The 26,039-nt window shown below is 43.6% G+C and overlaps 1 protein-coding gene, 1 long non-coding RNA gene and 4 other non-coding genes across 12 annotated transcripts; 1 reads left to right on the top strand and 5 right to left on the bottom strand.

Annotated features, from left to right (window-relative positions):
* Positions 1-26,025, bottom strand: LOC130388765 (uncharacterized). 7 transcript variants are annotated; one of them, XR_008896457.1, is made up of 10 exons: positions 24,036-26,025; positions 21,456-21,482; positions 20,876-20,959; positions 20,368-20,424; positions 6,212-6,238; positions 5,632-5,715; positions 5,124-5,180; positions 4,344-4,388; positions 3,877-4,051; positions 1-3,439 (listed from the first exon to the last, which is right to left on the bottom strand). XR_008896457.1 is itself a non-coding variant. In XM_056598276.1 (8 exons), the coding sequence occupies exons 1-8, from the start codon at positions 24,086-24,088 to the stop codon at positions 4,382-4,384; spliced, it is 396 nt and encodes a 131-aa protein (XP_056454251.1). In that variant the 5' UTR covers positions 24,089-26,025; the 3' UTR covers positions 4,343-4,381. The 7 variants fall into 7 exon arrangements, 2 of the variants coding, with proteins under 2 accessions (XP_056454251.1, XP_056454252.1); XM_056598276.1 differs by lacking the exons at positions 1-3,439; positions 3,877-4,051 and having other exon boundaries at positions 4,343-4,388; XM_056598277.1 differs by lacking the exons at positions 1-3,439; positions 3,877-4,051 and having other exon boundaries at positions 4,343-4,388; positions 23,576-24,129.
* Positions 9,469-9,633, bottom strand: LOC130389868 (U1 spliceosomal RNA). Its single transcript, XR_008896650.1, has one exon. It is a non-coding gene; the product is annotated as a U1 spliceosomal RNA (small nuclear RNA).
* Positions 10,582-10,770, bottom strand: LOC130389870 (U2 spliceosomal RNA). Its single transcript, XR_008896652.1, has one exon. It is a non-coding gene; the product is annotated as a U2 spliceosomal RNA (small nuclear RNA).
* On the top strand, positions 15,229-22,021 carry LOC130388766 (uncharacterized). The gene is made up of 2 exons (XR_008896463.1): positions 15,229-16,429; positions 16,697-22,021. It is a non-coding gene; the product is annotated as an uncharacterized LOC130388766 (long non-coding RNA).
* On the bottom strand, positions 24,738-24,902 carry LOC130389869 (U1 spliceosomal RNA). The gene has a single exon (XR_008896651.1). It is a non-coding gene; the product is annotated as a U1 spliceosomal RNA (small nuclear RNA).
* On the bottom strand, positions 25,851-26,039 carry LOC130389871 (U2 spliceosomal RNA). Its single transcript, XR_008896653.1, has one exon. It is a non-coding gene; the product is annotated as a U2 spliceosomal RNA (small nuclear RNA).

The following is a 26,039-nucleotide window of genomic DNA, read 5'->3' on the forward strand; positions in this document are numbered from 1 at the left end:
CACAGGCTCAGACCAAGAGGCCAGCTTCCCAGACACGTCGCTCCACTTGGCGGTTTAACAGACAACGACAAAACAAAAAAAAGACCAAGCACCCTGTGTGCGTGTTTGTGTGTATGTGAAAGCTGAAGAAATAAACCGAGGTCGCTACATCTCTTTGCTGCTGCCTGCTGGCAGTCTCACTAGGCCGTCTGCATGTTTCACAAATAGAGTGTGGAGCAGTGGAGGCTTCTATAAGACTACAGGTGAAGCAGTGCTTCACCAAAAAAATGTTAAAAAATAAATAAACCAAAAATCTTACAACAATCCCATTTTCAGTGCTTTGAAACAGAAATACTCACGAAGACGAGCTGTTTTCCTGAAATCAATTATGTGAGTCACAACAGCGCCACTATTCCCATTGACTTCAATGTAAATCGAGTGAACCCCAGGCGGCTCGTGTTTATTTTCCGTTTCAATTGATCCTTATGGCAGATAAGTCCCACCCGTGAACCAGTGACCGATAGGGTAGAATTTTGCACTTCAGTCACTTGACACAACACTCTGGCCAGTCACCGCCTTCATTGGACAGCTATCGTGAACTGACTACGAGTGAAAGCAGAGGGCAGACCAAAACCTACTGTGAAAACCACACAGCTCGTTGGTGCTACGGTAAGGAGCATTTTAAATTGCTCCATGTATGACAAGGTAAACTGGCTAACAGGGAGTTGGCTGAAAAAACGCCTTTACTGTTGGCCCCGTGTCATGTTTAAAGCATGCAATTGTGGTGTAGAACAAAATAAAAAGAAAACAAAGTGCTTGCATGATATCGAGTTCCTGAACCCACGTGACCACCGGTGTTCGGAACGCCATTTTGTCAGTAAAATCAAGCGCCGCCCTTAAAGAGCTTCCTTAAAATGACCCGGCGCCGAAGCTTTCAAGCCATCGGAGTACTCATCTCACTTTAATTCGCATGACATCGAGCTCTATAGGCAAAAATTAAATAGGTTAAATATTACCGACCCATACAATGGCCCCGGGGTGCTTTTCAAAAGCATCTCCGCTGAAGAAGACGTCCCAGATCTGCAGTATCCGGATAGATATAACTACCTTCAGAGCAGCCACAAAGACAGACGTCAGAAAGCCTGCAGTGTCTCTAATAAGACAAATATGCTACCCAAAAGTCCCATAGTTTCACCAGTGAGGCTACCAGGTATTCATGAGCATAGAAGGATTAGGGTAAAACAGGGCATGCAGTGTGTAACTGCTCCTGTGTGTAAAATGGTCATTTCCAGATGGTGTACAATCAAATGAATGTGAAGTAGGTACAATAACAGGGAGGGTAAATCCAGGAAGTACTATTCTTAAAAAGCAGGAGTGTTAAACCAAGTAGGTAGTATCCTTTTGAAAGAGCAGGGCGGTACCAATGTGGGGTGGCATTACTATTGTCCAAAACTAATGTTATTGTTGTTTTCTTCAGTTGGGGATGTCAACACGAGGACTTGGCAAGGAAATACTATGAAATGCGTCATCGCCTCTCACACACGAATGTCATGGTAGGAACAGCTGGATTCAGGATTTCACCCCTGCATTGGGGCCTCACCTGATGGATACGTTTCCTGTAGCTGCTGTGGTTCAGGTGTCATAGAAATTAAGTGCCCATTTTCTGCAAAGGACCTTTCTGTTAATTAGGCAGTAAAGTGTTTTTCTGCACAGAAACCAGCACCAGCAGCAGCAGCATTTGCTGATCATAGTCAACAACAGTGGTGCTACTGCCCTGAGCCAGAAGCAGGGAACATGGTGGTCTGTGCGTCAGGTTTTTGTTCAGTTAAAAAGTTTCACCAGACCTGCCTTCGCATGAAAAGGGTCCCAAAACAGTGGGTATGTCCCATCTGCCGAAAAGTGATCAATGCCCAAAGAAGAAAACCTTAGTGAGGAGACTGTGAAATGAGTTGTTTGTAGTAGCTGATACTGTACTGTTATTTATGAATAAACAGTTGTTAAACCAATATTGTTCTCTTCCCCATAATTTGTATTAGATATCTGTAGCAATCAGGGATATGAAACATGGGTGGGTCATTCATATAAAACACACCAGAACAAATATCTGTTTGGGTGGAACTCAAGTTAGAATGGGTGGATGTGCAGCTTGATCTGCAAAGAGAAACGATGTGATCGCATCAGAATAGCGAGTGATTAAAAATAATGTCACGACAAGCAAGCAAGAAGTGTGAGTCACAAAGGTTTATTTGCTGGTTGAGCACATCTGTAGCCAGTCACATCAGTTCAATTTACTGTAAATCCCCATCACTGGAAGGACACCACAGATTCAGACACATTTGTAAGTGCACAACACACGCTCACCATCTTGTCAAGGTAGGCCACATCATTTTCCCTGTCTATGTCCGTGAAACATATGGGGACAGTGCTTTGCAAGACTGTGTACTTTTGACGGAGAACTCCTATCACTCTTTCAATATGTATCCTAAGAGAGGCTAGACGTCTGGTGTTCTCCAAGTCAGCAGGATCTAACTGCTTCTATCCACGAGTAAATGCTGGAATTTTTAATTCAGCTTGGCATCTCTCAATGGACTCTTTAACCAGACAACCTCTGTCCGCTAAAACTACGTCCCCTGGGAGCAAATGAGATAAAAAGTGACTTTGTTCTGTGATAAACGTATCACTTGTGCGACCTCCCCATCCAGCGGAAATGAAACAAATGGAACCTCGAGGGCAAATTGCAATTCAATATTTCATTGTGTGGTGTGATTTGTATGATGAGTAACACTGAGCACTGGCTAGCAATCTACTGGGTTTCTCTAGAAATATTTCAAAACAATCTATAATGCAAACTGTCTTTTCAAAGCTACGGTTTCGAAATGCATATGGAAGAGATTTTCTTAAGTATTCTCTGTCAGGCCACAACACCAGACTTGGCACCAGTCTACAATGCATCACACTAATGCAGTGTTTGAAGAGCTTTGAAACAGTGGTTGAGTCAATGTCAAAATAAAAAGCCAAAAACTCAAAGGACAAGTTCATTCTAAGCTTAATTAAAGTTAACATGTACTGCTGAAAACATGTTAAACTAGATTTAAGTGGGAGAAAAGGAGCCACAATATGAAAAATTGTCATGAGAATGGAGAATGCTGATAAACCAGTGAGAGTATGAACCCTTTTATCATCGTTATGCAAGCTCATCTCATTCAGTGTAGTCCTATTCATTTTTTCCTTCAACAACATATTTTCAGTCCTCAGAGCTTGGCATTCTTGCTCAAGAGATTGGACGCGTTTACCACAGGTTTCAGTGGTGCATGGTGGGGTTGCTGGATCCTCCTCATGGAGAACAGGCTGGACATCGTTTCCAGGTTCTTCATGGGTAGATTCCTTCAAAGGCTCTGTGGTGGGACTTTGCTCTGCAGTAGGATCCTTGTTGCAGTCTTGGGGACAATCTGTTGATGCTCTGGTGAAAACAAAAGTAGTATAAACTGTCACTACTGATGACAGTTTGTCATTCTTTTGTCAGTCACTCTCTGTTTTCTGCAGTATACTAGCTTTCGTTAGTAAGAAAGTAAGTAAATTGTATTTGTATAGCACATTTACATCCAAAAGTGCTTTATAGTCGGTATATGATAAATAAACAATGTAATAAAATAAATGAATAGAAAGACAATGACAGGGATATTGACAATGACAGTGACAATCACATGCATAGTCAGTGGCTGCCAAATGCAAGTCGGTATAGGTGTGTGATGATTTCAGCCCAGTCACAGATGTTATGTTTTTTAGCTCATTGGGTGTTATTAAACCTACAATGAATTGTACAAAAAAAAATTGGTTTATAATTTTCCCAAGTCCATGGAAGTGGGGTTGACCAGGTTAAGGAACTTAAATATTCACCTGGGAGGGATGGCTTTCGCAGATAGCTTTGTCTGCTCCATCTTCTGTAGCTTTGCTCCCTGTCGTCTGTTGAAAACCTCCAGTCTCATTTTTCTTTTCCTCTTCTCTGGAGATGGAACGTAGTTGAAAAGAGATGGAACAAAGTCCGGACTCAAGGGATTATCACTCCTTCTCCCTACAAAATAAATAGAAACATTTCAGCGTCGAACTTGGGTTTGTTTACTACTACGTTAGCACTTGCTAGCTTAGCAGCATAAAAAACAGGACATTGTCAGCCCCACGAATTGCATGCTATAAATCAACTAGCTATGTGTGTGTGTGTGTGTGTGTGTGTGTGTGTGTGTGTGTGTGTGTGTGTGTGTGTGTGTGTGTGTGTGTGTGTGTGTGTGTGTGTGTGTGTGTGTGTGTGTGTGTGTGTGTGTGTGTGTGTGTGTGTGTGTGTGTGTGTGTGGTGAGGGGGTACTTACAGGGGGGCCGGGAAGTCCAGGTTGGCCTTTCATTCCCATCATTCCCTGGAGATAGAGGAAAGAAATCAAAGGTCAAACAACAGCAATGTCCAACACCAGTGGCTGTGCATGTTGTGGGCTGTGAGTAAGATATGCCGCTGAGGACAGAATGCTATACAACAGAAAGGGTTTTGTGTTATAAAACCACACTTACAGTAGTCCAGAAATGTGTGGAAGTATTTCTTTGACGATGAGTCCATTGACTGGACTGAAAGCTAAGGTGAGAATGCATGCCATAAAGTGGCATAAATCCCAGAACTCCATGGGAATAATCCATGGATTGGGAATGACAGTGAACACTGTAGCGGAAACCTATTTGACAGGTGTGCTCTGACATGGAAAGGTCTTCAGACTTCGATGGGTTCTTAGTGGTAGTTCTGTGTGGTGATGTGTATGTGTGAATACATAGTGTTATTGTTGGAGAGTTACCACAAAACTGCAGGTGTGTGTGTCTCAGAGTTTGTGCATGTGTGTGTGTGTGTGTGTGTGTGTGTGTGTGTGTGTGTGTGTGTGTGTGTGTGTGTGTGTGTGTGTGTGTGTGTGTGTGTGTGTGTGTGTGTGTGTGTGTCTGAGTTTGTATGTGTGGGTGTGTGTGTGTGTGTCTGAGTTGTATGTGTGTGTGTGTGTGTGTGTGTGTGTGTGTGTGTGTGTGTGTGTGTGTGTGTGTGTGTGTGTGTGTGTGTGTGTGTGTGTGTGTGTGTGTGTGTGTGTGTGTGTGTGTGTGTGTGTGTGTGTGTTCACCATGGGGCCGGGACCAATATCAGCGCCTTTGTTGTGATCATACTGAGCAGCAAAGTTCTGTTGGAGTGAAAAATAAAAACCAGAATAAGAGACAAAATATACATATAAAAATTCATACAATACAATATACTTATTTTCTAAATCATAGGTTATTGTCTGTTCCATTGCTATAATTGTGCCAGAATTTGGGTCAGGTGAGTTTAAGGGCTTGATCGTTTATCAAACAGATGAACAGCAAATCAGCATCTTCCTGTAGCTTCTATACCTTACGGTTACAATAGGATATACCAGCCGGTTAACCTTATTTACTGAGAGGCCTTCATCAACATTCAGTTCCCCCACCTAGGAACACTTTAGAACCAACATCCATCTTCAGTTCCCCCACCCAGCAGCACTTTAGAACCAACATCCACCTTCAGTCCCCCACACAGTCACATTTTAGAACCAACATCCACCTTCAGTCCCCCCACCCAGCAGTTGACCAAGTCGGCCCCTATAGGATACTTACTCTGCCGAGGCCAGGGGGTCCTGGGGGCCCAGCAGGGCCGGGGTTGCCAGGTCTGCCGTCCCTCCCGTCAGGGCCCTGGGGTCCCTGTGGAGGAAGGCCTTGGGTTAGTCTCCGTTGATTACCACTGATTGACACACAGCCACCGTGTCTGCTGGGACGCTGCCAGAGTCCCAGCTCTGTTCGGCTGTGGAGCTCGGTTTGGTCTCAACTTGAATAAAAGCGTCATGTCCTTTTACTAAATTGTTTTATTATTGTTAATAAAGTTTAGAAAAGATAAATATGAATTTGTTCTGGATATGTGAGCCAAAGTCAGAAAAAAATAATATACAACAAATATTTGTAGTTCAGGTTATTTTCAGCCGTCGTGCAGCAGAGATTGGTCCATTATTATTTGTTATATTATCACGGCGGAGGGCTTTAGGCTGTGCCTGATGTAAACAAAGGGGTGTGGCCTATTCAAGTTGAAAGGTCAATCGGCGTCATCATATATCAACCCGATAAACTTCATGAAAGTTTCTATCCAGCAAACATGGCATTGTCATGCATCTTGTCATAATTAATGAGTTTGATAGTGGCTTACCCTTTCACCTCTTGGTCCTTTCGGGCCCTGAGGAATATAAGTAAACAATTGATGAGTCAGAGGCAGACATTATTTAAACAGTGAGGCAAGTTCACGTAAAAAAAGGAAGGTAGACTTAAACTTAACATATCTAAAATCTAAAACCTAAAAGAAGCTCGGCTACAATCGCTGGGGGATGAATAGGTGCATGTGGACAAACTGTGCATGTGAACTGCACAGCCAAAGCACCATTCAGGTGGGAACATATTTCAGTCCTCTTCATTGAACCTGGCCTTTGGCTAGAGCTGATGCCTACAATGTCTGCCCTGAGCTATGCTACGCATTATCACATACACCACACTCAAAGGGCTAAATGACACATCCAACCAGGGTTTGATTGCTCACTTTGAATCTTCCCTGAGTAGAAATAGAAGCTAAATAAATAGTGTTATTTATTTCTTTGTGTCATTTAACTGTGCTGGCTGTATCATGCACTGTTCAGCATTGCTGTTCATCTATCTCATTGCACATCAACCCATTAACATGCAGGGGATTTATGATGCTGTACATGTCCATGCAGAAGCACAGCCTCATAAAGCTGCTCCCAGATCACTGTGCACACTGTAGTATTAAACTGATCCGAAACCACAATCAGGGGCGTATCAAGCTTTCCAAAAGTGGGGGTGTTCTGGAATAGGCGAAGAAATAATCATTCCAAATAGCGATGATCAATTATATGAACTTTTACATACATCTAGGCCTACAAAATGGAAGAAATGCGAGCAGATACACTGTGTGTGTGTGTGTGTGTGTGTATGACTCATTGTGTGTTTGTTTGATACACGCACACACACACACACACACACACACACACACACACACACACACACACACACACACACACACACACACACACACACACACACACACACACACCTGTGTGATAAAGCTGAAAGGAGCTTCAGCAGCCTCTGAAGGCTGAAAACATGGATGCGAAGTACAATGACACAAACATGTCTCAACAGTGTAACCGTGTGTTATGTTCAAAAGCACAAGCTGGATCTGTTGGACAGGAAAATGATTGCAGAACAATTAGTTTGTCATAATGAGCAGAGACAAAACACATTTGTAAAGCCACTTGAGGCTGTTGCATGAATGTTCAATAACTGTAGCTCTAATGACATTTGGCTAGAGCGTTTGTTACTTGTATGTAGTGATGTTATTATGTAGTGACACACAGAGTGCAGGCTGTCAAACCAGTGGTCAAGTTCAACTTCAAATGTTCTCCATTTCATGCTGAGACCTATCTATGATCTATGTATAATGTTGGGCTTATGTGTTTATGGTGTGGTATTACTGATTATACAGTAGCCTAACTGAAAATAAAACGTGTCTGATCGAATGGAACGCACTTGCATGCTTCTAATGTTCTAAGAAAACAAGATGAACCCTTGACACACACTGTTGAGGACATTTCACGTTCAAGTGTGCTGAGAAAGCGAATCGCACAATTCTCCGGATTTTCGTGTATCACAGCATTCATTCACATTCATTAAACCAGTAGGCCTAAGTTGATTGCTGTGACACATACTTTGTGTATATTTTCAGTGATACACCTTGTAGATTGAAGTGCGTTTTCTCAAGGTTTGAAAATGACGAATCGCACGAGGATCTCTACTCTCCGTAAAGGCTACCTGTAGCCCTAGTCAAACCTGTGCATCCCAACCGCGGTAGCACTCGAAACAGATAGCCTATAGCTTGCAACTTGCAAGCACGTCAGTGTCTGCAGAGGGAGAGAAGTCAACTTACTTGTTTTCTCTTGAAAAAGCCGTCTATAGTCCCCTGTCTTTTTCTTTTAGTTTTCGGCATCATTGGCTATATTGCACGAAAAAATAAAACAGTTTTAAAACTAAAGTAGGCTTAGTTCCCGTCGGAAGAATGAATGGGATCTTATGCTAGGAGGTAACTAGCTCTTGAATAGAGAGCCATGAACCTTGCATCTATTAATGACAAATAATTAATCGCTTAATCGCTTTAATCGCTTAATATGCCTGAAAATGTTGCCTTCATTACAGGCAGTGAATGATGCTGATCTAAAACAGTGATTCAATTCTACCTTTTCATTGAAGGCGTCAAGTCAGTATGCAGCACGAACAGTTAGGCACAGCAATCTGTGAGAAACTGCTTGAATGACCGCGGTCACCGCGCTGAGCTCTCAGGCAGTCGGGTCTCGGGAGCACCGCTGCCAGCGCTTTCTGCAGGCTGCGCGAGCTGTTTAGTCTACGTAACGTCAATTGTAGCGCTGGGATTTACAGAGTGATCATTTGATACAGAGGGATGCAATCATAGCAACCATTTTAAATTGCATACAACAGGCGAACGTTTACTGTTTTTTATTAGAAAAGCTGATTTTTGTGAGGATTTGACGAACAAAAGTGGAGGGGATGGAATGGCCTTCCAATAGAAGTGAGGGGGATGCATCGTACTCATCCCCCGCGTCTGATACGCGCCTGACCACAATTATAGCCTATTAAATAATGACGCTAAGCTGCCAAGCTTTGTATTCTGTAACTTACCTGATATGAAGTGATCGCTGCACAAGCGGAATCCAACAGCCGGGGGGTCCCATTTTTCAGTCTTTTTTTGCTTGCTCCTGGCTCTTTTAATGGCGCTGATCCACTTAGCTCGCCTCTCCGCATCTTTAGGAATGCGGTAGAACGACGTACATTTATTTTTGCCTCGTTTATTTGTGCAACCTGGTGCACAACAGTTATCGACCATGTCTGCTCCACCACAAGAGCGCCAGTCTGCCGAATACTGCCAAAATGGTGGTGCCCACGTTTTCCCCGCCCCAACAACGTCAACACCCGGAACTCTATTGCAGCCAATGAGCTCGAGTTGACCCTGCTTAGCCTCCGAGATCAGACGAGATCGCGCGTGCTCAGGGTGGTATGGCCGTAAGCAATTATTGTCTTGTCCATACTAACTTTTATACAGGAGGAACCCATAATGAGTGGGAGCGCTGCTGTGGCCAGAGACGGGACTTGTACAGAAACAATAATTTGATCCATAATGAATGAAAGAAATGAATGAATGAATGAATGACTACGTTATTCCAGACTCAGAGTTCCACATCTGAATGTAATGCATTACACTGCTTGGGCGTGATCGTTTGCGTGATCTTTTGAATAAACGTAGCGTTGCAAAACGTGGGATGGACGGCATTAGTCAGCGCGATGAAGCCATTCATAGCTATTATTTCTTTAGAACAACATGATCAGGGGAGAGCGCGAACGCAGTCCCCCACTACCAGAAATTATGCAATCGAGATTCCCACATTTGGGGAATTCGCACGGGTCAGCAACAGCCTCAGTGCAATGGCTGAGCCTCGCTATGGGTGAACCACCTTCTTGATCATGGTATCTCCCTTGCCAGGTAAGTATGAGTTGTACACGTTCAGGTGGGCTGAACGATGCCCACGCTTGTTCCCGTGGAGAACGGTTGCAAAGCATTCGGAGATGTCTAGACTTTAATAAACACTGTAGACCACCGGTCACACGATGACAGGCGAATCTGAAATCAGCGTGATGGAAGCATAACGAAAGGAAACCTGGAGATCCGAGTTATCGACCCGCCACAGAAAGAATCCTTTTTTCTTTCTTAAACAACAGAATATCGTTGGAATAATTGTAAACAGTGCGTTTATGAATTGTAAATGACACTTTATTGTCTACAGGCGGACGGGTGTACTCTCAGGTAGTGATGTTATGGTTTGCGTCGAGGCATCGGGGCGTGTGTCGAGTACCTCGGCTCCTCCCCCAGCGAAGCTCCGTATCACATAGGCGAAATGACGTGGCGCGTGACGTTCGAGGCTTCATCTCGGGCTGTTGCGCGATATGGGTTCACAATTGGCACATTTTTACAAAAAGAAGACCCTACCCAGTTCCAAGATCACTTTTATGGCTATGTAATTAATCACACTCATTCTCAGTCATCATGCAGTTCTATTATTACAATTATTAGTAGGCTACTGAGACAATCTATTTTGCCCGGGATGACTTAAAATCTAGGTCAAATGATTTGTTCTCTACCATGAGCTCGGGAGATATTTATGAACGGCAAACTCACACGTATCACTGAAATGACTTTAATTCTTAAACGTTGTGATGTTGTAGGCTACGAAGCAAACATCACATCATCACAGGAAACTCTTTCTTTCATCATAATTTAATTCACCACTAGGTGTCCCTAGCGTACTAATTTGAAGCTTCGAGGTCGAACCACTTTGATGGTTCATCTGGCTGCGAGGCTTTGACGTTTCATGAGGCATCATCTCGGCACCACTACTCTCTGGACTCAGGAGGAGTTTAGTTTTGTTTTTCACAGTGAGAGAGGGGTGCACCGGTCCTGGAGGTACTGCAATACCAGGTCGATGCGTGGAGTGGACGGAGCAAGCCCCTTTTCCATCTCCCAGTTCCAAAAATCAATTTAATATATGGTCCCCGGGTAGGGGACGTATCAGATATTAAACTGATAAGAACAGATACTACACTTGATCTTAGCCAAAAGGCTGTTGCGTTTTCTCAAAGAAAGTTGTCCAATCCCGGGTTGCTTTAGACTCACTTCATTTATTATAAGTCGTCGGCATGTTCCGGCATGGTAACTGAAGCTATACGGAGGGAATTGTAACTAAAGAATGGAACACGTGTGAGAGATAATAACTCTGGCTACTACGGGACATGGGCAAAGGCCCATGTCCCCTCGCGGGTGTCGCTGCAAATCTCTGATCTATGGGCCACGGGCAGAGGCCCGTGACCCTGCGCGCGTGTGGTTATTAATCTCTGGTCTCTTCACACTGGGCGCACAGGTAAGAGACCGCCAAGTGGGCGTAGCCGGGGTGACGTAATGACTTCGGCTTCTTCGTATATATAAAAGTGCTGCTATCTGTGGCTGGAGCAGCCTCCAATAAGGTATTGCTCCCCTTGTGGCTATGTATAGTATTTACGGCTTATATGTTTGGTCCTGCTTCTATCTAATCTATGTGTGGGTAGCTTAGATTCTTAAAATACGTAACAATCCCTCCTTGGTCATCTTAGATGACCATACAATAATATTTTAAATCATAAACACCATTTACCACACCGAAAACATAGTCAAATTAGGATCAATCATCAACACGTGTGGAAAACTCTTGAATAGAGGAAAAAACCACAATGCTCTCATAATACTGAGACGTCATTCACCTTGTGGGTCTCATTGGGAATACAGGTCATTATTTAACAATACAACAATGAACATAAATCTTGTTATCATACAATCACATGGCCAAACAGCACACAAACAAAACTATTCATAGAAATCCTGAGCTAATACTTTTGGTTATGTGCTACAAGGCCATACAATTTTCATCATGTGCAAAAGTAAAGTAAAAATTGGTAGTCATAATACAATTTAAAAATTTCAAAATGATTGATAAGCTAACATGGATTTGGGGGGTTCAGGTGATCTTCGTGTATTGGTGCGCCGGTTCATGTGGGTGGTTTGGGCATGGATTTGGGGGGTTCAGGTGATCTTCGTGTATTGATGCGCCGATTCATGTGGGTGGTTTTGGGCTTGTTATTATTGTAGTCATTGGGTTTTTTTTTTGGTTTTTTTCGCCGTCTGGCCTGTAATTCATGAACCCAAGACTCGTCCCTCCTTGTCAAGGGCTCAACTCAGAGAGGTTACTCCTACATCATGGGAGCCTTCAAACAGGTTCTCCGTCGTCGTCGTGTCAGTAACAGGTGGCCTGTAAAACAATCGCCTCAAGGAAGATCAACTGTACCATTATTAATGCAGCGATTCAGAAATAACGGGTTGCACTCGCAACCAAGCAACATTACACAATAACAAACATAGTCTGGTATGGTTGTTTTAAAATGTGTTATTCAAGTAAATCCGGGATATTGCCTTGCTCGGCGGTGGTAGTTTGTAGGCTCCGGGTGTGTCTGCATCTGGAACTTTTTGCTTCTATTGCAGAAATACAAACTCATGTACAGCAGTTAGTTGTTCAAAAACATATTTCCATGAATTCTAATTTTAATTGTTTTACAGTATCTACTTTGGTTTAATTTCACACTACATCCCTCCTTGCGCATTGCTTCAGCCATGCGCATTGAATGACAACCAAAGCAAACCACGCCGTAGTTTAACCAAGTTGCTATAACCAAAAAGATGTAAAAGGGAAATAACAATGTTGAAATGTGCATGTTCAATATCACTTCTGTGTTAACCGTATCTCATAATAACAGTTACCTTCATCATACTACCCGTTTGTCCGACACTAACTATGTATATTGGATGACCTAATCTTCATTTATTCTACCTATTGCTCGCATTTGATGTTGCCCACACTTTGATTCACTCCTATGTACATCGCATACCACATCAAACGTGAATACGCCTTATTCTCTGCACAATATCCTATTGCGCCACTTTCTGCATACCACATCAAACGTGAATATGTCTTAGCAAAGTGAAGTAAAGTAAAACTCAGTTTTATCTTTACTTATTTTATAGCTACACATGTCCCGGACACGTTCATTACTATTTCCAAAACAGTTTTTTTAGCTACGCAGGTCCCAGACCTAACTATACCATTACATGAACAGTATTTATTATTATAATTATCTAGTTTTTTGTTGGTCAACATCAAATCGATACATTAATTCAACCTTCTGACTTACTGACCCACCCGATTTCTCCCCGTGTGAGCCCGCGAATGACAACTCTCCCGGGGCCTCCCCATGAGTCCCACCGCCACCACTCCCCGTGTGAGCCCGCGATTGTACTCTCCCGGAGCCTCCCATTGAGCTCCACCGTTACCACCTCAGAACTCTGCAGGAACGATTAGTCGATTAACGCGTGGCTCGGAGGCTCCTCAAGGAGTGCAACAATCCTACGTCTTGACACCTGGTGCAGTCGACGTGTGGCTCGGGGGCTCCCAGGAAGTGCCACAATCCTACGTCTGACACCTGGTGAATCTTGAGCTAGGTCAATCAAAACCGTCTAAACTAGGTAGAATAAAGAGTCATCCAAACTTACAACAATTATGCACATCTTGGTATTAAATATATGGTGATATTCTATAAACAAAACAAAAACTGAACCTAAAAGAAAAATTCAGAAGTTATCGTTTGAAACAAATGTTATTGTAATTGAACTACAGCAGTTGAGCTAACTCCCGCCTTGTGCACCGGTTAAAACCATTTATTAATTAAACATTATTTTAACAGTTGAACCCCGTGTCTATTTGAACCATCCTGGTTCCCTAATCAATGTGCATGACACAACCCGTGTCTATTGCACTTCTGTTTTGATACACAAAACGCATGTTGAATAGACAGAAGGGCTTAGCAACCTGAAAAACATAATGTCTGAGTGTTAGGCATTCGTTACTGCATATACTGCTATTTCCTGAAGAGAGAGAGAGAGAATATTAAGATCAATGCACACAAACACAGGTCGCAAAGGCTAAATTTACATCCTGGTTCCAACACATGGCTAGGTGTGAGGGTTTGAGGGTTTGAGGGGGTAAGGGGCAATTTAACTAACAATAGAGAGGCGAGTTGCCTTCTCAGGGGGATGGGGGGGGGGGGGGTCTGACTACTGGACCTGTGAAGACTGGGACAAAGGGAGTGGGGGGTATCACGAGCGAGAGAGAGGAAGAGGGAGAGAGGAAGAGGGAGAGAGAATGTAACACCGTAGTTGGGCTCCCCGCTGCTCTTGGTCTCTGCAAGACCCAAGATGGCGGACGTCTGGACAAAGGAAACCCACGTCACGAAGACGCGCCGTCTCTTTAACACCACGTGGTTACACTCTACGGCTGCGTTCTATACTAATCAAAATTGCACATTAGACTTAACTGAACCGGGAGGAATCAATCCAATTTGAACTCCTTGGCCAAGCCTCCGTTTTAATATGCAACTAAGCTAGATTAACGTTAAAAACCTGACCTTTCCTCCCCCCACCGTAAAGAGTTTGGAACTTTATGGTCGGTAATAAATATACCTTATGGTGGCCCGGCTTAACTTCGAGACATTCACCAATTACCTTATGATGATCTCGGCTTAACTTCGAGACGTTCATCATATAACACAAAAACCACCTACCACGTGGTACAGACAGACACAGAGACAGACATAACACACCGGGGGTCCCTTTGTGCAGGCTACCATTGCCTTATCAAACAGCCAGGAGCGCCCAGGTAAACAAAGGGATGGGGAGAGGGGGTACTCGTGTGTAGGGGGCCTGGAGGGGGGGGGCGGTGGGGACTTCACGTGTGTCGGGGGTCAGGGGGTAACGACCGGACGGTGGCTAAAACAAACTTACACCTAAATGTTCTTATAACCAATCCTATTTCAGATTTAATCTTTAAAACAATGAGTTATACTTACCTCAGACGTGCGGGCCTGTTGAAGTTGTTTTAGCGTCGCGCCCGCCGGGATTTCTCGGGACTTTCTTCCAAACGTCTCGGGTCACCAAATATGTTGCGTTTTCTCGAAGAAAGTTGTCCAATCCCGGGTTGCTTTAGACTCACTTCATTTATTATAAGTCGTCTGCATGTTCCGGCATGGTAACTGAAGCTATACGGAGGGAATTGTAGCTAAAGAATGGAACACGTGTGAGAGATAATAACTCTGGCTACTACGGGACATGGGCAAAGGCCCATGTCCCCTCGCGGGTGTCGCTGCAAATCTCTGATCTATGGGCCACGGGCAGAGGCCCGTGACCCTGCGCGCGTGTGGTTATTAATCTCTGGTCTCTTCACACTGGGTGCACAGGTAAGAGACCGCCAAGTGGGCGTAGCCGGGGTGACGTAATGACTTCGGCTTCTTCGTATATATAAAAGTGCTGCTATCTATGGCTGGAGCAGCCTCCAATAAGGTATTGCTCCCCTTGTGGCTATGTATAGTATTTACGGCTTATATGTTTGGTCCTGCTTCATTTTGGTCTATGTGTGGGTAGCTTAGATTCTTAAAATACGTAACAAGGCCGAGAAGCGATGCCTCCACAGGCTCAGACCAAGAGGCCAGCTTCCCAGACACGTCGCTCCACTTGGCGGTTTAACAGACAACGACAAAACAAAAAAAAGACCAAGCACCCTGTGTGCGTGTTTGTGTGTATGTGAAAGCTGAAGAAATAAACCGAGGTCGCTACATCTCTTTGCTGCTGCCTGCTGGCAGTCTCACTAGGCCGTCTGCATGTTTCACAAATAGAGTGTGGAGCAGTGGAGGCTTCTATAAGACTACAGGTGAAGCAGTGCTTCACCAAAAAAATGTTAAAAAATAAATAAACCAAAAATCTTACAACAATCCCATTTTCAGTGCTTTGAAACAGAAATACTCACGAAGACGAGCTGTTTTCCTGAAATCAATTATGTGAGTCACAACAGCGCCACTATTCCCATTGACTTCAATGTAAATCGAGTGAACCCCAGGCGGCTCGTGTTTATTTTCCGTTTCAATTGATCCTTATGGCAGATAAGTCCCACCCGTGAACCAGTGACCGATAGGGTAGAATTTTGCACTTCAGTCACTTGACACAACACTCTGGCCAGTCACCGCCTTCATTGGACAGCTATCGTGAACTGACTACGAGTGAAAGCAGAGGGCAGACCAAAACCTACTGTGAAAACCACACAGCTCGTTGGTGCTACGGTAAGGAGCATTTTAAATTGCTCCATGTATGACAAGGTAAACTGGCTAACAGGGAGTTGGCTGAAAAAACGCCTTTACTGTTGGCCCCGTGTCATGTTTAAAGCATGCAATTGTGGTGTAGAACAAAATAAAAAGAAAACAAAGTGCTTGCATGATATCGAGTTCCTGAACCCACGTGACCACCGGTGTTCGGAACGCCATTTTGTCAGTAAAATCAAGCGCCGCCCTTAAAGAGCTTCCTTAAAATGACCCGGCGCCGAAGCTTTCAAGCCATCGGAGTACTCATCTCACTTTAATTCGCATGACATCGAGCTCTATAGGCAAAAATTAAATAGGTTAAATATTACCGACCCATACAATGGCCCCGGGGTGCTTTTCAAAAGCATCTCCGCTGAAGAAGACGTCCCAGATCTGCAGTATCCGGATAGATATAACTACCTTCAGAGCAGCCACAAAGACAGACGTCAGAAAGCCTGCAGTGTCTCTAATAAGACAAATATGCTACCCAAAAGTCCCATAGTTTCACCAGTGAGGCTACCAGGTATTCATGAGCATAGAAGGATTAGGGTAAAACAGGGCATGCAGTGTGTAACTGCTCCTGTGTGTAAAATGGTCATTTCCAGATGGTGTACAATCAAATGAATGTGAAGTAGGTACAATAACAGGGAGGGTAAATCCAGGAAGTACTATTCTTAAAAAGCAGGAGTGTTAAACCAAGTAGGTAGTATCCTTTTGAAAGAGCAGGGCGGTACCAATGTGGGGTGGCATTACTATTGTCCAAAACTAATGTTATTGTTGTTTTCTTCAGTTGGGGATGTCAACACGAGGACTTGGCAAGGAAATACTATGAAATGCGTCATCGCCTCTCACACACGAATGTCATGGTAGGAACAGCTGGATTCAGGATTTCACCCCTGCATTGGGGCCTCACCTGATGGATACGTTTCCTGTAGCTGCTGTGGTTCAGGTGTCATAGAAATTAAGTGCCCATTTTCTGCAAAGGACCTTTCTGTTAATTAGGCAGTAAAGTGTTTTTCTGCACAGAAACCAGCACCAGCAGCAGCAGCATTTGCTGATCATAGTCAACAACAGTGGTGCTACTGCCCTGAGCCAGAAGCAGGGAACATGGTGGTCTGTGCGTCAGGTTTTTGTTCAGTTAAAAAGTTTCACCAGACCTGCCTTCGCATGAAAAGGGTCCCAAAACAGTGGGTATGTCCCATCTGCCGAAAAGTGATCAATGCCCAAAGAAGAAAACCTTAGTGAGGAGACTGTGAAATGAGTTGTTTGTAGTAGCTGATACTGTACTGTTATTTATGAATAAACAGTTGTTAAACCAATATTGTTCTCTTCCCCATAATTTGTATTAGATATCTGTAGCAATCAGGGATATGAAACATGGGTGGGTCATTCATATAAAACACACCAGAACAAATATCTGTTTGGGTGGAACTCAAGTTAGAATGGGTGGATGTGCAGCTTGATCTGCAAAGAGAAACGATGTGATCGCATCAGAATAGCGAGTGATTAAAAATAATGTCACGACAAGCAAGCAAGAAGTGTGAGTCACAAAGGTTTATTTGCTGGTTGAGCACATCTGTAGCCAGTCACATCAGTTCAATTTACTGTAAATCCCCATCACTGGAAGGACACCACAGATTCAGACACATTTGTAAGTGCACAACACACGCTCACCATCTTGTCAAGGTAGGCCACATCATTTTCCCTGTCTATGTCCGTGAAACATATGGGGACAGTGCTTTGCAAGACTGTGTACTTTTGACGGAGAACTCCTATCACTCTTTCAATATGTATCCTAAGAGAGGCTAGACGTCTGGTGTTCTCCAAGTCAGCAGGATCTAACTGCTTCTATCCACGAGTAAATGCTGGAATTTTTAATTCAGCTTGGCATCTCTCAATGGACTCTTTAACCAGACAACCTCTGTCCGCTAAAACTACGTCCCCTGGGAGCAAATGAGATAAAAAGTGACTTTGTTCTGTGATAAACGTATCACTTGTGCGACCTCCCCATCCAGCGGAAATGAAACAAATGGAACCTCGAGGGCAAATTGCAATTCAATATTTCATTGTGTGGTGTGATTTGTATGATGAGTAACACTGAGCACTGGCTAGCAATCTACTGGGTTTCTCTAGAAATATTTCAAAACAATCTATAATGCAAACTGTCTTTTCAAAGCTACGGTTTCGAAATGCATATGGAAGAGATTTTCTTAAGTATTCTCTGTCAGGCCACAACACCAGACTTGGCACCAGTCTACAATGCATCACACTAATGCAGTGTTTGAAGAGCTTTGAAACAGTGGTTGAGTCAATGTCAAAATAAAAAGCCAAAAACTCAAAGGACAAGTTCATTCTAAGCTTAATTAAAGTTAACATGTACTGCTGAAAACATGTTAAACTAGATTTAAGTGGGAGAAAAGGAGCCACAATATGAAAAATTGTCATGAGAATGGAGAATGCTGATAAACCAGTGAGAGTATGAACCCTTTTATCATCGTTATGCAAGCTCATCTCATTCAGTGTAGTCCTATTCATTTTTTCCTTCAACAACATATTTTCAGTCCTCAGAGCTTGGCATTCTTGCTCAAGAGATTGGACGCGTTTACCACAGGTTTCAGTGGTGCATGGTGGGGTTGCTGGATCCTCCTCATGGAGAACAGGCTGGACATCGTTTCCAGGTTCTTCATGGGTAGATTCCTTCAAAGGCTCTGTGGTGGGACTTTGCTCTGCAGTAGGATCCTTGTTGCAGTCTTGGGGACAATCTGTTGATGCTCTGGTGAAAACAAAAGTAGTATAAACTGTCACTACTGATGACAGTTTGTCATTCTTTTGTCAGTCACTCTCTGTTTTCTGCAGTATACTAGCTTTCGTTAGTAAGAAAGTAAGTAAATTGTATTTGTATAGCACATTTACATCCAAAAGTGCTTTATAGTCGGTATATGATAAATAAACAATGTAATAAAATAAATGAATAGAAAGACAATGACAGGGATATTGACAATGACAGTGACAATCACATGCATAGTCAGTGGCTGCCAAATGCAAGTCGGTATAGGTGTGTGATGATTTCAGCCCAGTCACAGATGTTATGTTTTTTAGCTCATTGGGTGTTATTAAACCTACAATGAATTGTACAAAAAAAAAATTGGTTTATAATTTTCCCAAGTCCATGGAAGTGGGGTTGACCAGGTTAAGGAACTTAAATATTCACCTGGGAGGGATGGCTTTCGCAGATAGCTTTGTCTGCTCCATCTTCTGTAGCTTTGCTCCCTGTCGTCTGTTGAAAACCTCCAGTCTCATTTTTCTTTTCCTCTTCTCTGGAGATGGAACGTAGTTGAAAAGAGATGGAACAAAGTCCGGACTCAAGGGATTATCACTCCTTCTCCCTACAAAATAAATAGAAACATTTCAGCGTCGAACTTGGGTTTGTTTACTACTACGTTAGCACTTGCTAGCTTAGCAGCATAAAAAACAGGACATTGTCAGCCCCACGAATTGCATGCTATAAATCAACTAGCTATGTGTGTGTGTGTGTGTGTGTGTGTGTGTGTGTGTGTGTGTGTGTGTGTGTGTGTGTGTGTGTGTGTGTGTGTGTGTGTGTGTGTGTGTGTGTGTGTGTGTGTGTGTGTGTGTGTGTGTGTGTGTGTGTGTGTGTGTGGTGAGGGGGTACTTACAGGGGGGCCGGGAAGTCCAGGTTGGCCTTTCATTCCCATCATTCCCTGGAGATAGAGGAAAGAAATCAAAGGTCAAACAACAGCAATGTCCAACACCAGTGGCTGTGCATGTTGTGGGCTGTGAGTAAGATATGCCGCTGAGGACAGAATGCTATACAACAGAAAGGGTTTTGTGTTATAAAACCACACTTACAGTAGTCCAGAAATGTGTGGAAGTATTTCTTTGACGATGAGTCCATTGACTGGACTGAAAGCTAAGGTGAGAATGCATGCCATAAAGTGGCATAAATCCCAGAACTCCATGGGAATAATCCATGGATTGGGAATGACAGTGAACACTGTAGCGGAAACCTATTTGACAGGTGTGCTCTGACATGGAAAGGTCTTCAGACTTCGATGGGTTCTTAGTGGTAGTTCTGTGTGGTGATGTGTATGTGTGAATACATAGTGTTATTGTTGGAGAGTTACCACAAAACTGCAGGTGTGTGTGTCTCAGAGTTTGTGCATGTGTGTGTGTGTGTGTGTGTGTGTGTGTGTGTGTGTGTGTGTGTGTGTGTGTGTGTGTGTGTGTGTGTGTGTGTGTGTGTGTGTGTGTGTGTGTGTGTGTGTCTGAGTTTGTATGTGTGGGTGTGTGTGTGTGTGTCTGAGTTTGTATGTGTGTGTGTGTGTGTGTGTGTGTGTGTGTGTGTGTGTGTGTGTGTGTGTGTGTGTGTGTGTGTGTGTGTGTGTGTGTGTGTGTGTGTGTGTGTGTGTGTGTGTGTGTGTGTGTGTGTGTGTGTGTGTTCACCATGGGGCCGGGACCAATATCAGCGCCTTTGTTGTGATCATACTGAGCAGCAAAGTTCTGTTGGAGTGAAAAATAAAAACCAGAATAAGAGACAAAATATACATATAAAAATTCATACAATACAATATACTTATTTTCTAAATCATAGGTTATTGTCTGTTCCATTGCTATAATTGTGCCAGAATTTGGGTCAGGTGAGTTTAAGGGCTTGATCGTTTATCAAACAGATGAACAGCAAATCAGCATCTTCCTGTAGCTTCTATACCTTACGGTTACAATAGGATATACCAGCCGGTTAACCTTATTTACTGAGAGGCCTTCATCAACATTCAGTTCCCCCACCTAGGAACACTTTAGAACCAACATCCATCTTCAGTTCCCCCACCCAGCAGCATTTTAGAACCAACATCCACCTTCAGTCCCCCACACAGTCACATTTTAGAACCAACATCCACCTTCAGTCCCCCCACCCAGCAGTTGACCAAGTCGGCCCCTATAGGATACTTACTCTGCCGAGGCCAGGGGGTCCTGGGGGCCCAGCAGGGCCGGGGTTGCCAGGTCTGCCGTCCCTCCCGTCAGGGCCCTGGGGTCCCTGTGGAGGAAGGCCTTGGGTTAGTCTCCGTTGATTACCACTGATTGACACACAGCCACCGTGTCTGCTGGGACGCTGCCAGAGTCCCAGCTCTGTTCGGCTGTGGAGCTCGGTTTGGTCTCAACTTGAATAAAAGCGTCATGTCCTTTTACTAAATTGTTTTATTATTGTTAATAAAGTTTAGAAAAGATAAATATGAATTTGTTCTGGATATGTGAGCCAAAGTCAGAAAAAAATAATATACAACAAATATTTGTAGTTCAGGTTATTTTCAGCCGTCGTGCAGCAGAGATTGGTCCATTATTATTTGTTATATTATCACGGCGGAGGGCTTTAGGCTGTGCCTGATGTAAACAAAGGGGTGTGGCCTATTCAAGTTGAAAGGTCAATCGGCGTCATCATATATCAACCCGATAAACTTCATGAAAGTTTCTATCCAGCAAACATGGCATTGTCATGCATCTTGTCATAATTAATGAGTTTGATAGTGGCTTACCCTTTCACCTCTTGGTCCTTTCGGGCCCTGAGGAATATAAGTAAACAATTGATGAGTCAGAGGCAGACATTATTTAAACAGTGAGGCAAGTTCACGTAAAAAAAGGAAGGTAGACTTAAACTTAACATATCTAAAATCTAAAACCTAAAAGAAGCTCGGCTACAATCGCTGGGGGATGAATAGGTGCATGTGGACAAACTGTGCATGTGAACTGCACAGCCAAAGCACCATTCAGGTGGGAACATATTTCAGTCCTCTTCATTGAACCTGGCCTTTGGCTAGAGCTGATGCCTACAATGTCTGCCCTGAGCTATGCTACGCATTATCACATACACCACACTCAAAGGGCTAAATGACACATCCAACCAGGGTTTGATTGCTCACTTTGAATCTTCCCTGAGTAGAAATAGAAGCTAAATAAATAGTGTTATTTATTTCTTTGTGTCATTTAACTGTGCTGGCTGTATCATGCACTGTTCAGCATTGCTGTTCATCTATCTCATTGCACATCAACCCATTAACATGCAGGGGATTTATGATGCTGTACATGTCCATGCAGAAGCACAGCCTCATAAAGCTGCTCCCAGATCACTGTGCACACTGTAGTATTAAACTGATCCGAAACCACAATCAGGGGCGTATCAAGCTTTCCAAAAGTGGGGGTGTTCTGGAATAGGCGAAGAAATAATCATTCCAAATAGCGATGATCAATTATATGAACTTTTACATACATCTAGGCCTACAAAATGGAAGAAATGCGAGCAGATACACTGTGTGTGTGTGTGTGTGTGTGTGTGTATGACTCATTGTGTGTTTGTTTGATACACGCACACACACACACACACACACACACACACACACACACACACACACACACACACACACACACACACACACACACACACACACACACACACACACACACACACACACACGCACACTGTGTGATAAAGCTGAAAGGAGCTTCAGCAGCCTCTGAAGGCTGAAAACATGGATGCGAAGTACAATGACACAAACATGTCTCAACAGTGTAACCGTGTGTTATGTTCAAAAGCACAAGCTGGATCTGTTGGACAGGAAAATGATTGCAGAACAATTAGTTTGTCATAATGAGCAGAGACAAAACACATTTGTAAAGCCACTTGAGGCTGTTGCATGAATGTTCAATAACTGTAGCTCTAATGACATTTGGCTAGAGCGTTTGTTACTTGTATGTAGTGATGTTATTATGTAGTGACACACAGAGTGCAGGCTGTCAAACCAGTGGTCAAGTTCAACTTCAAATGTTCTCCATTTCATGCTGAGACCTATCTATGATCTATGTATAATGTTGGGCTTATGTGTTTATGGTGTGGTATTACTGATTATACAGTAGCCTAACTGAAAATAAAACGTGTCTGATCGAATGGAACGCACTTGCATGCTTCTAATGTTCTAAGAAAACAAGATGAACCCTTGACACACACTGTTGAGGACATTTCACGTTCAAGTGTGCTGAGAAAGGGAATCGCACAATTCTCCGGATTTTCGTGTATCACAGCATTCATTCACATTCATTAAACCAGTAGGCCTAAGTTGATTGCTGTGACACATACTTTGTGTATATTTTCAGTGATACACCTTGTAGATTGAAGTGCGTTTTCTCAAGGTTTGAAAATGACGAATCGCACGAGGATCTCTACTCTCCGTAAAGGCTACCTGTAGCCCTAGTCAAACCTGTGCATCCCAACCGCGGTAGCACTCGAAACAGATAGCCTATAGCTTGCAACTTGCAAGCACGTCAGTGTCTGCAGAGGGAGAGAAGTCAACTTACTTGTTTTCTCTTGAAAAAGCCGTCTATAGTCCCCTGTCTTTTTCTTTTAGTTTTCGGCATCATTGGCTATATTGCACGAAAAAATAAAACAGTTTTAAAACTAAAGTAGGCTTAGTTCCCGTCGGAAGAATGAATGGGATCTTATGCTAGGAGGTAACTAGCTCTTGAATAGAGAGCCATGAACCTTGCATCTATTAATGACAAATAATTAATCGCTTAATCGCTTTAATCGCTTAATATGCCTGAAAATGTTGCCTTCATTACAGGCAGTGAATGATGCTGATCTAAAACAGTGATTCAATTCTACCTTTTCATTGAAGGCGTCAAGTCAGTATGCAGCACGAACAGTTAGGCACAGCAATCTGTGAGAAACTGCTTGAATGACCGCGGTCACCGCGCTGAGCTCTCAGGCAGTCGGGTCTCGGGAGCACCGCTGCCAGCGCTTTCTGCAGGCTGCGCGAGCTGTTTAGTCTACGTAACGTCAATTGTAGCGCTGGGATTTACAGAGTGATCATTTGATACAGAGGGATGCAATCATAGCAACCATTTTAAATTGCATACAACAGGCGAACGTTTACTGTTTTTTATTAGAAAAGCTGATTTTTGTGAGGATTTGACGAACAAAAGTGGAGGGGATGGAATGGCCTTCCAATAGAAGTGAGGGGGATGCATCGTACTCATCCCCCGCGTCTGATACGCGCCTGACCACAATTATAGCCTATTAAATAATGACGCTAAGCTGCCAAGCTTTGTATTCTGTAACTTACCTGATATGAAGTGATCGCTGCACAAGCGGAATCCAACAGCCGGGGGGTCCCATTTTTCAGTCTTTTTTTGCTTGCTCCTGGCTCTTTTAATGGCGCTGATCCACTTAGCTCGCCTCTCCGCATCTTTAGGAATGCGGTAGAACGACGTACATTTATTTTTGCCTCGTTTATTTGTGCAACCTGGTGCACAACAGTTATCGACCATGTCTGCTCCACCACAAGAGCGCCAGTCTGCCGAATACTGCCAAAATGGTGGTGCCCACGTTTTCCCCGCCCCAACAACGTCAACACCCGGAACTCTATTGCAGCCAATGAGCTCGAGTTGACCCTGCTTAGCCTCCGAGATCAGACGAGATCGCGCGTGCTCAGGGTGGTATGGCCGTAAGCAATTATTGTCTTGTCCATACTAACTTTTATACAGGAGGAACCCATAATGAGTGGGAGCGCTGCTGTGGCCAGAGACGGGACTTGTACAGAAACAATAATTTGATCCATAATGAATGAAAGAAATGAATGAATGAATGAATGACTACGTTATTCCAGACTCAGAGTTCCACATCTGAATGTAATGCATTACACTGCTTGGGCGTGATCGTTTGCGTGATCTTTTGAATAAACGTAGCGTTGCAAAACGTGGGATGGACGGCATTAGTCAGCGCGATGAAGCCATTCATAGCTATTATTTCTTTAGAACAACATGATCAGGGGAGAGCGCGAACGCAGTCCCCCACTACCAGAAATTATGCAATCGAGATTCCCACATTTGGGGAATTCGCACGGGTCAGCAACAGCCTCAGTGCAATGGCTGAGCCTCGCTATGGGTGAACCACCTTCTTGATCATGGTATCTCCCTTGCCAGGTAAGTATGAGTTGTACACGTTCAGGTGGGCTGAACGATGCCCACGCTTGTTCCCGTGGAGAACGGTTGCAAAGCATTCGGAGATGTCTAGACTTTAATAAACACTGTAGACCACCGGTCACACGATGACAGGCGAATCTGAAATCAGCGTGATGGAAGCATAACGAAAGGAAACCTGGAGATCCGAGTTATCGACCCGCCACAGAAAGAATCCTTTTTTCTTTCTTAAACAACAGAATATCGTTGGAATAATTGTAAACAGTGCGTTTATGAATTGTAAATGACACTTTATTGTCTACAGGCGGACGGGTGTACTCTCAGGTAGTGATGTTATGGTTTGCGTCGAGGCATCGGGGCGTGTGTCGAGTACCTCGGCTCCTCCCCCAGCGAAGCTCCGTATCACATAGGCGAAATGACGTGGCGCGTGACGTTCGAGGCTTCATCTCGGGCTGTTGCGCGATATGGGTTCACAATTGGCACATTTTTACAAAAAGAAGACCCTACCCAGTTCCAAGATCACTTTTATGGCTATGTAATTAATCACACTCATTCTCAGTCATCATGCAGTTCTATTATTACAATTATTAGTAGGCTACTGAGACAATCTATTTTGCCCGGGATGACTTAAAATCTAGGTCAAATGATTTGTTCTCTACCATGAGCTCGGGAGATATTTATGAACGGCAAACTCACACGTATCACTGAAATGACTTTAATTCTTAAACGTTGTGATGTTGTAGGCTACGAAGCAAACATCACATCATCACAGGAAACTCTTTCTTTCATCATAATTTAATTCACCACTAGGTGTCCCTAGCGTACTAATTTGAAGCTTCGAGGTCGAACCACTTTGATGGTTCATCTGGCTGCGAGGCTTTGACGTTTCATGAGGCATCATCTCGGCACCACTACTCTCTGGACTCAGGAGGAGTTTAGTTTTGTTTTTCACAGTGAGAGAGGGGTGCACCGGTCCTGGAGGTACTGCAATACCAGGTCGATGCGTGGAGTGGACGGAGCAAGCCCCTTTTCCATCTCCCAGTTCCAAAAATCAATTTAATATATGGTCCCCGGGTAGGGGACGTATCAGATATTAAACTGATAAGAACAGATACTACACTTGATCTTAGCCAAAAGGCTGTTGCGTT

This window comes from Gadus chalcogrammus, chromosome 9 (genome assembly GCF_026213295.1).
Source record: "Gadus chalcogrammus isolate NIFS_2021 chromosome 9, NIFS_Gcha_1.0, whole genome shotgun sequence".
NCBI classification, from domain to species: Eukaryota; Metazoa; Chordata; class Actinopteri; order Gadiformes; family Gadidae; genus Gadus; species Gadus chalcogrammus.

What these genes read in the sequence shown, in the direction of transcription:
- LOC130388765 (XM_056598276.1), bottom strand. Translation starts at nt 24,088, where the DNA reads ATGGGACCCCCCGGCTGTTGGATTCCGCTTGTGCAGCGATCACTTCAT. An exon ending in AAGGACCAAGAGGTGAAAGG is followed by an intron (nt 20,960 to 21,455) that starts GTAAGCCACTAT and finishes CTTCCTCCACAG; the next exon opens with GGACCCCAGGGCCCTGACGG. An exon ending in ATATTGGTCCCGGCCCCATG is followed by an intron (nt 6,239 to 20,367) that starts GTGAACACACAC and finishes TATATTCCTCAG; the next exon opens with GGCCCGAAAGGACCAAGAGG.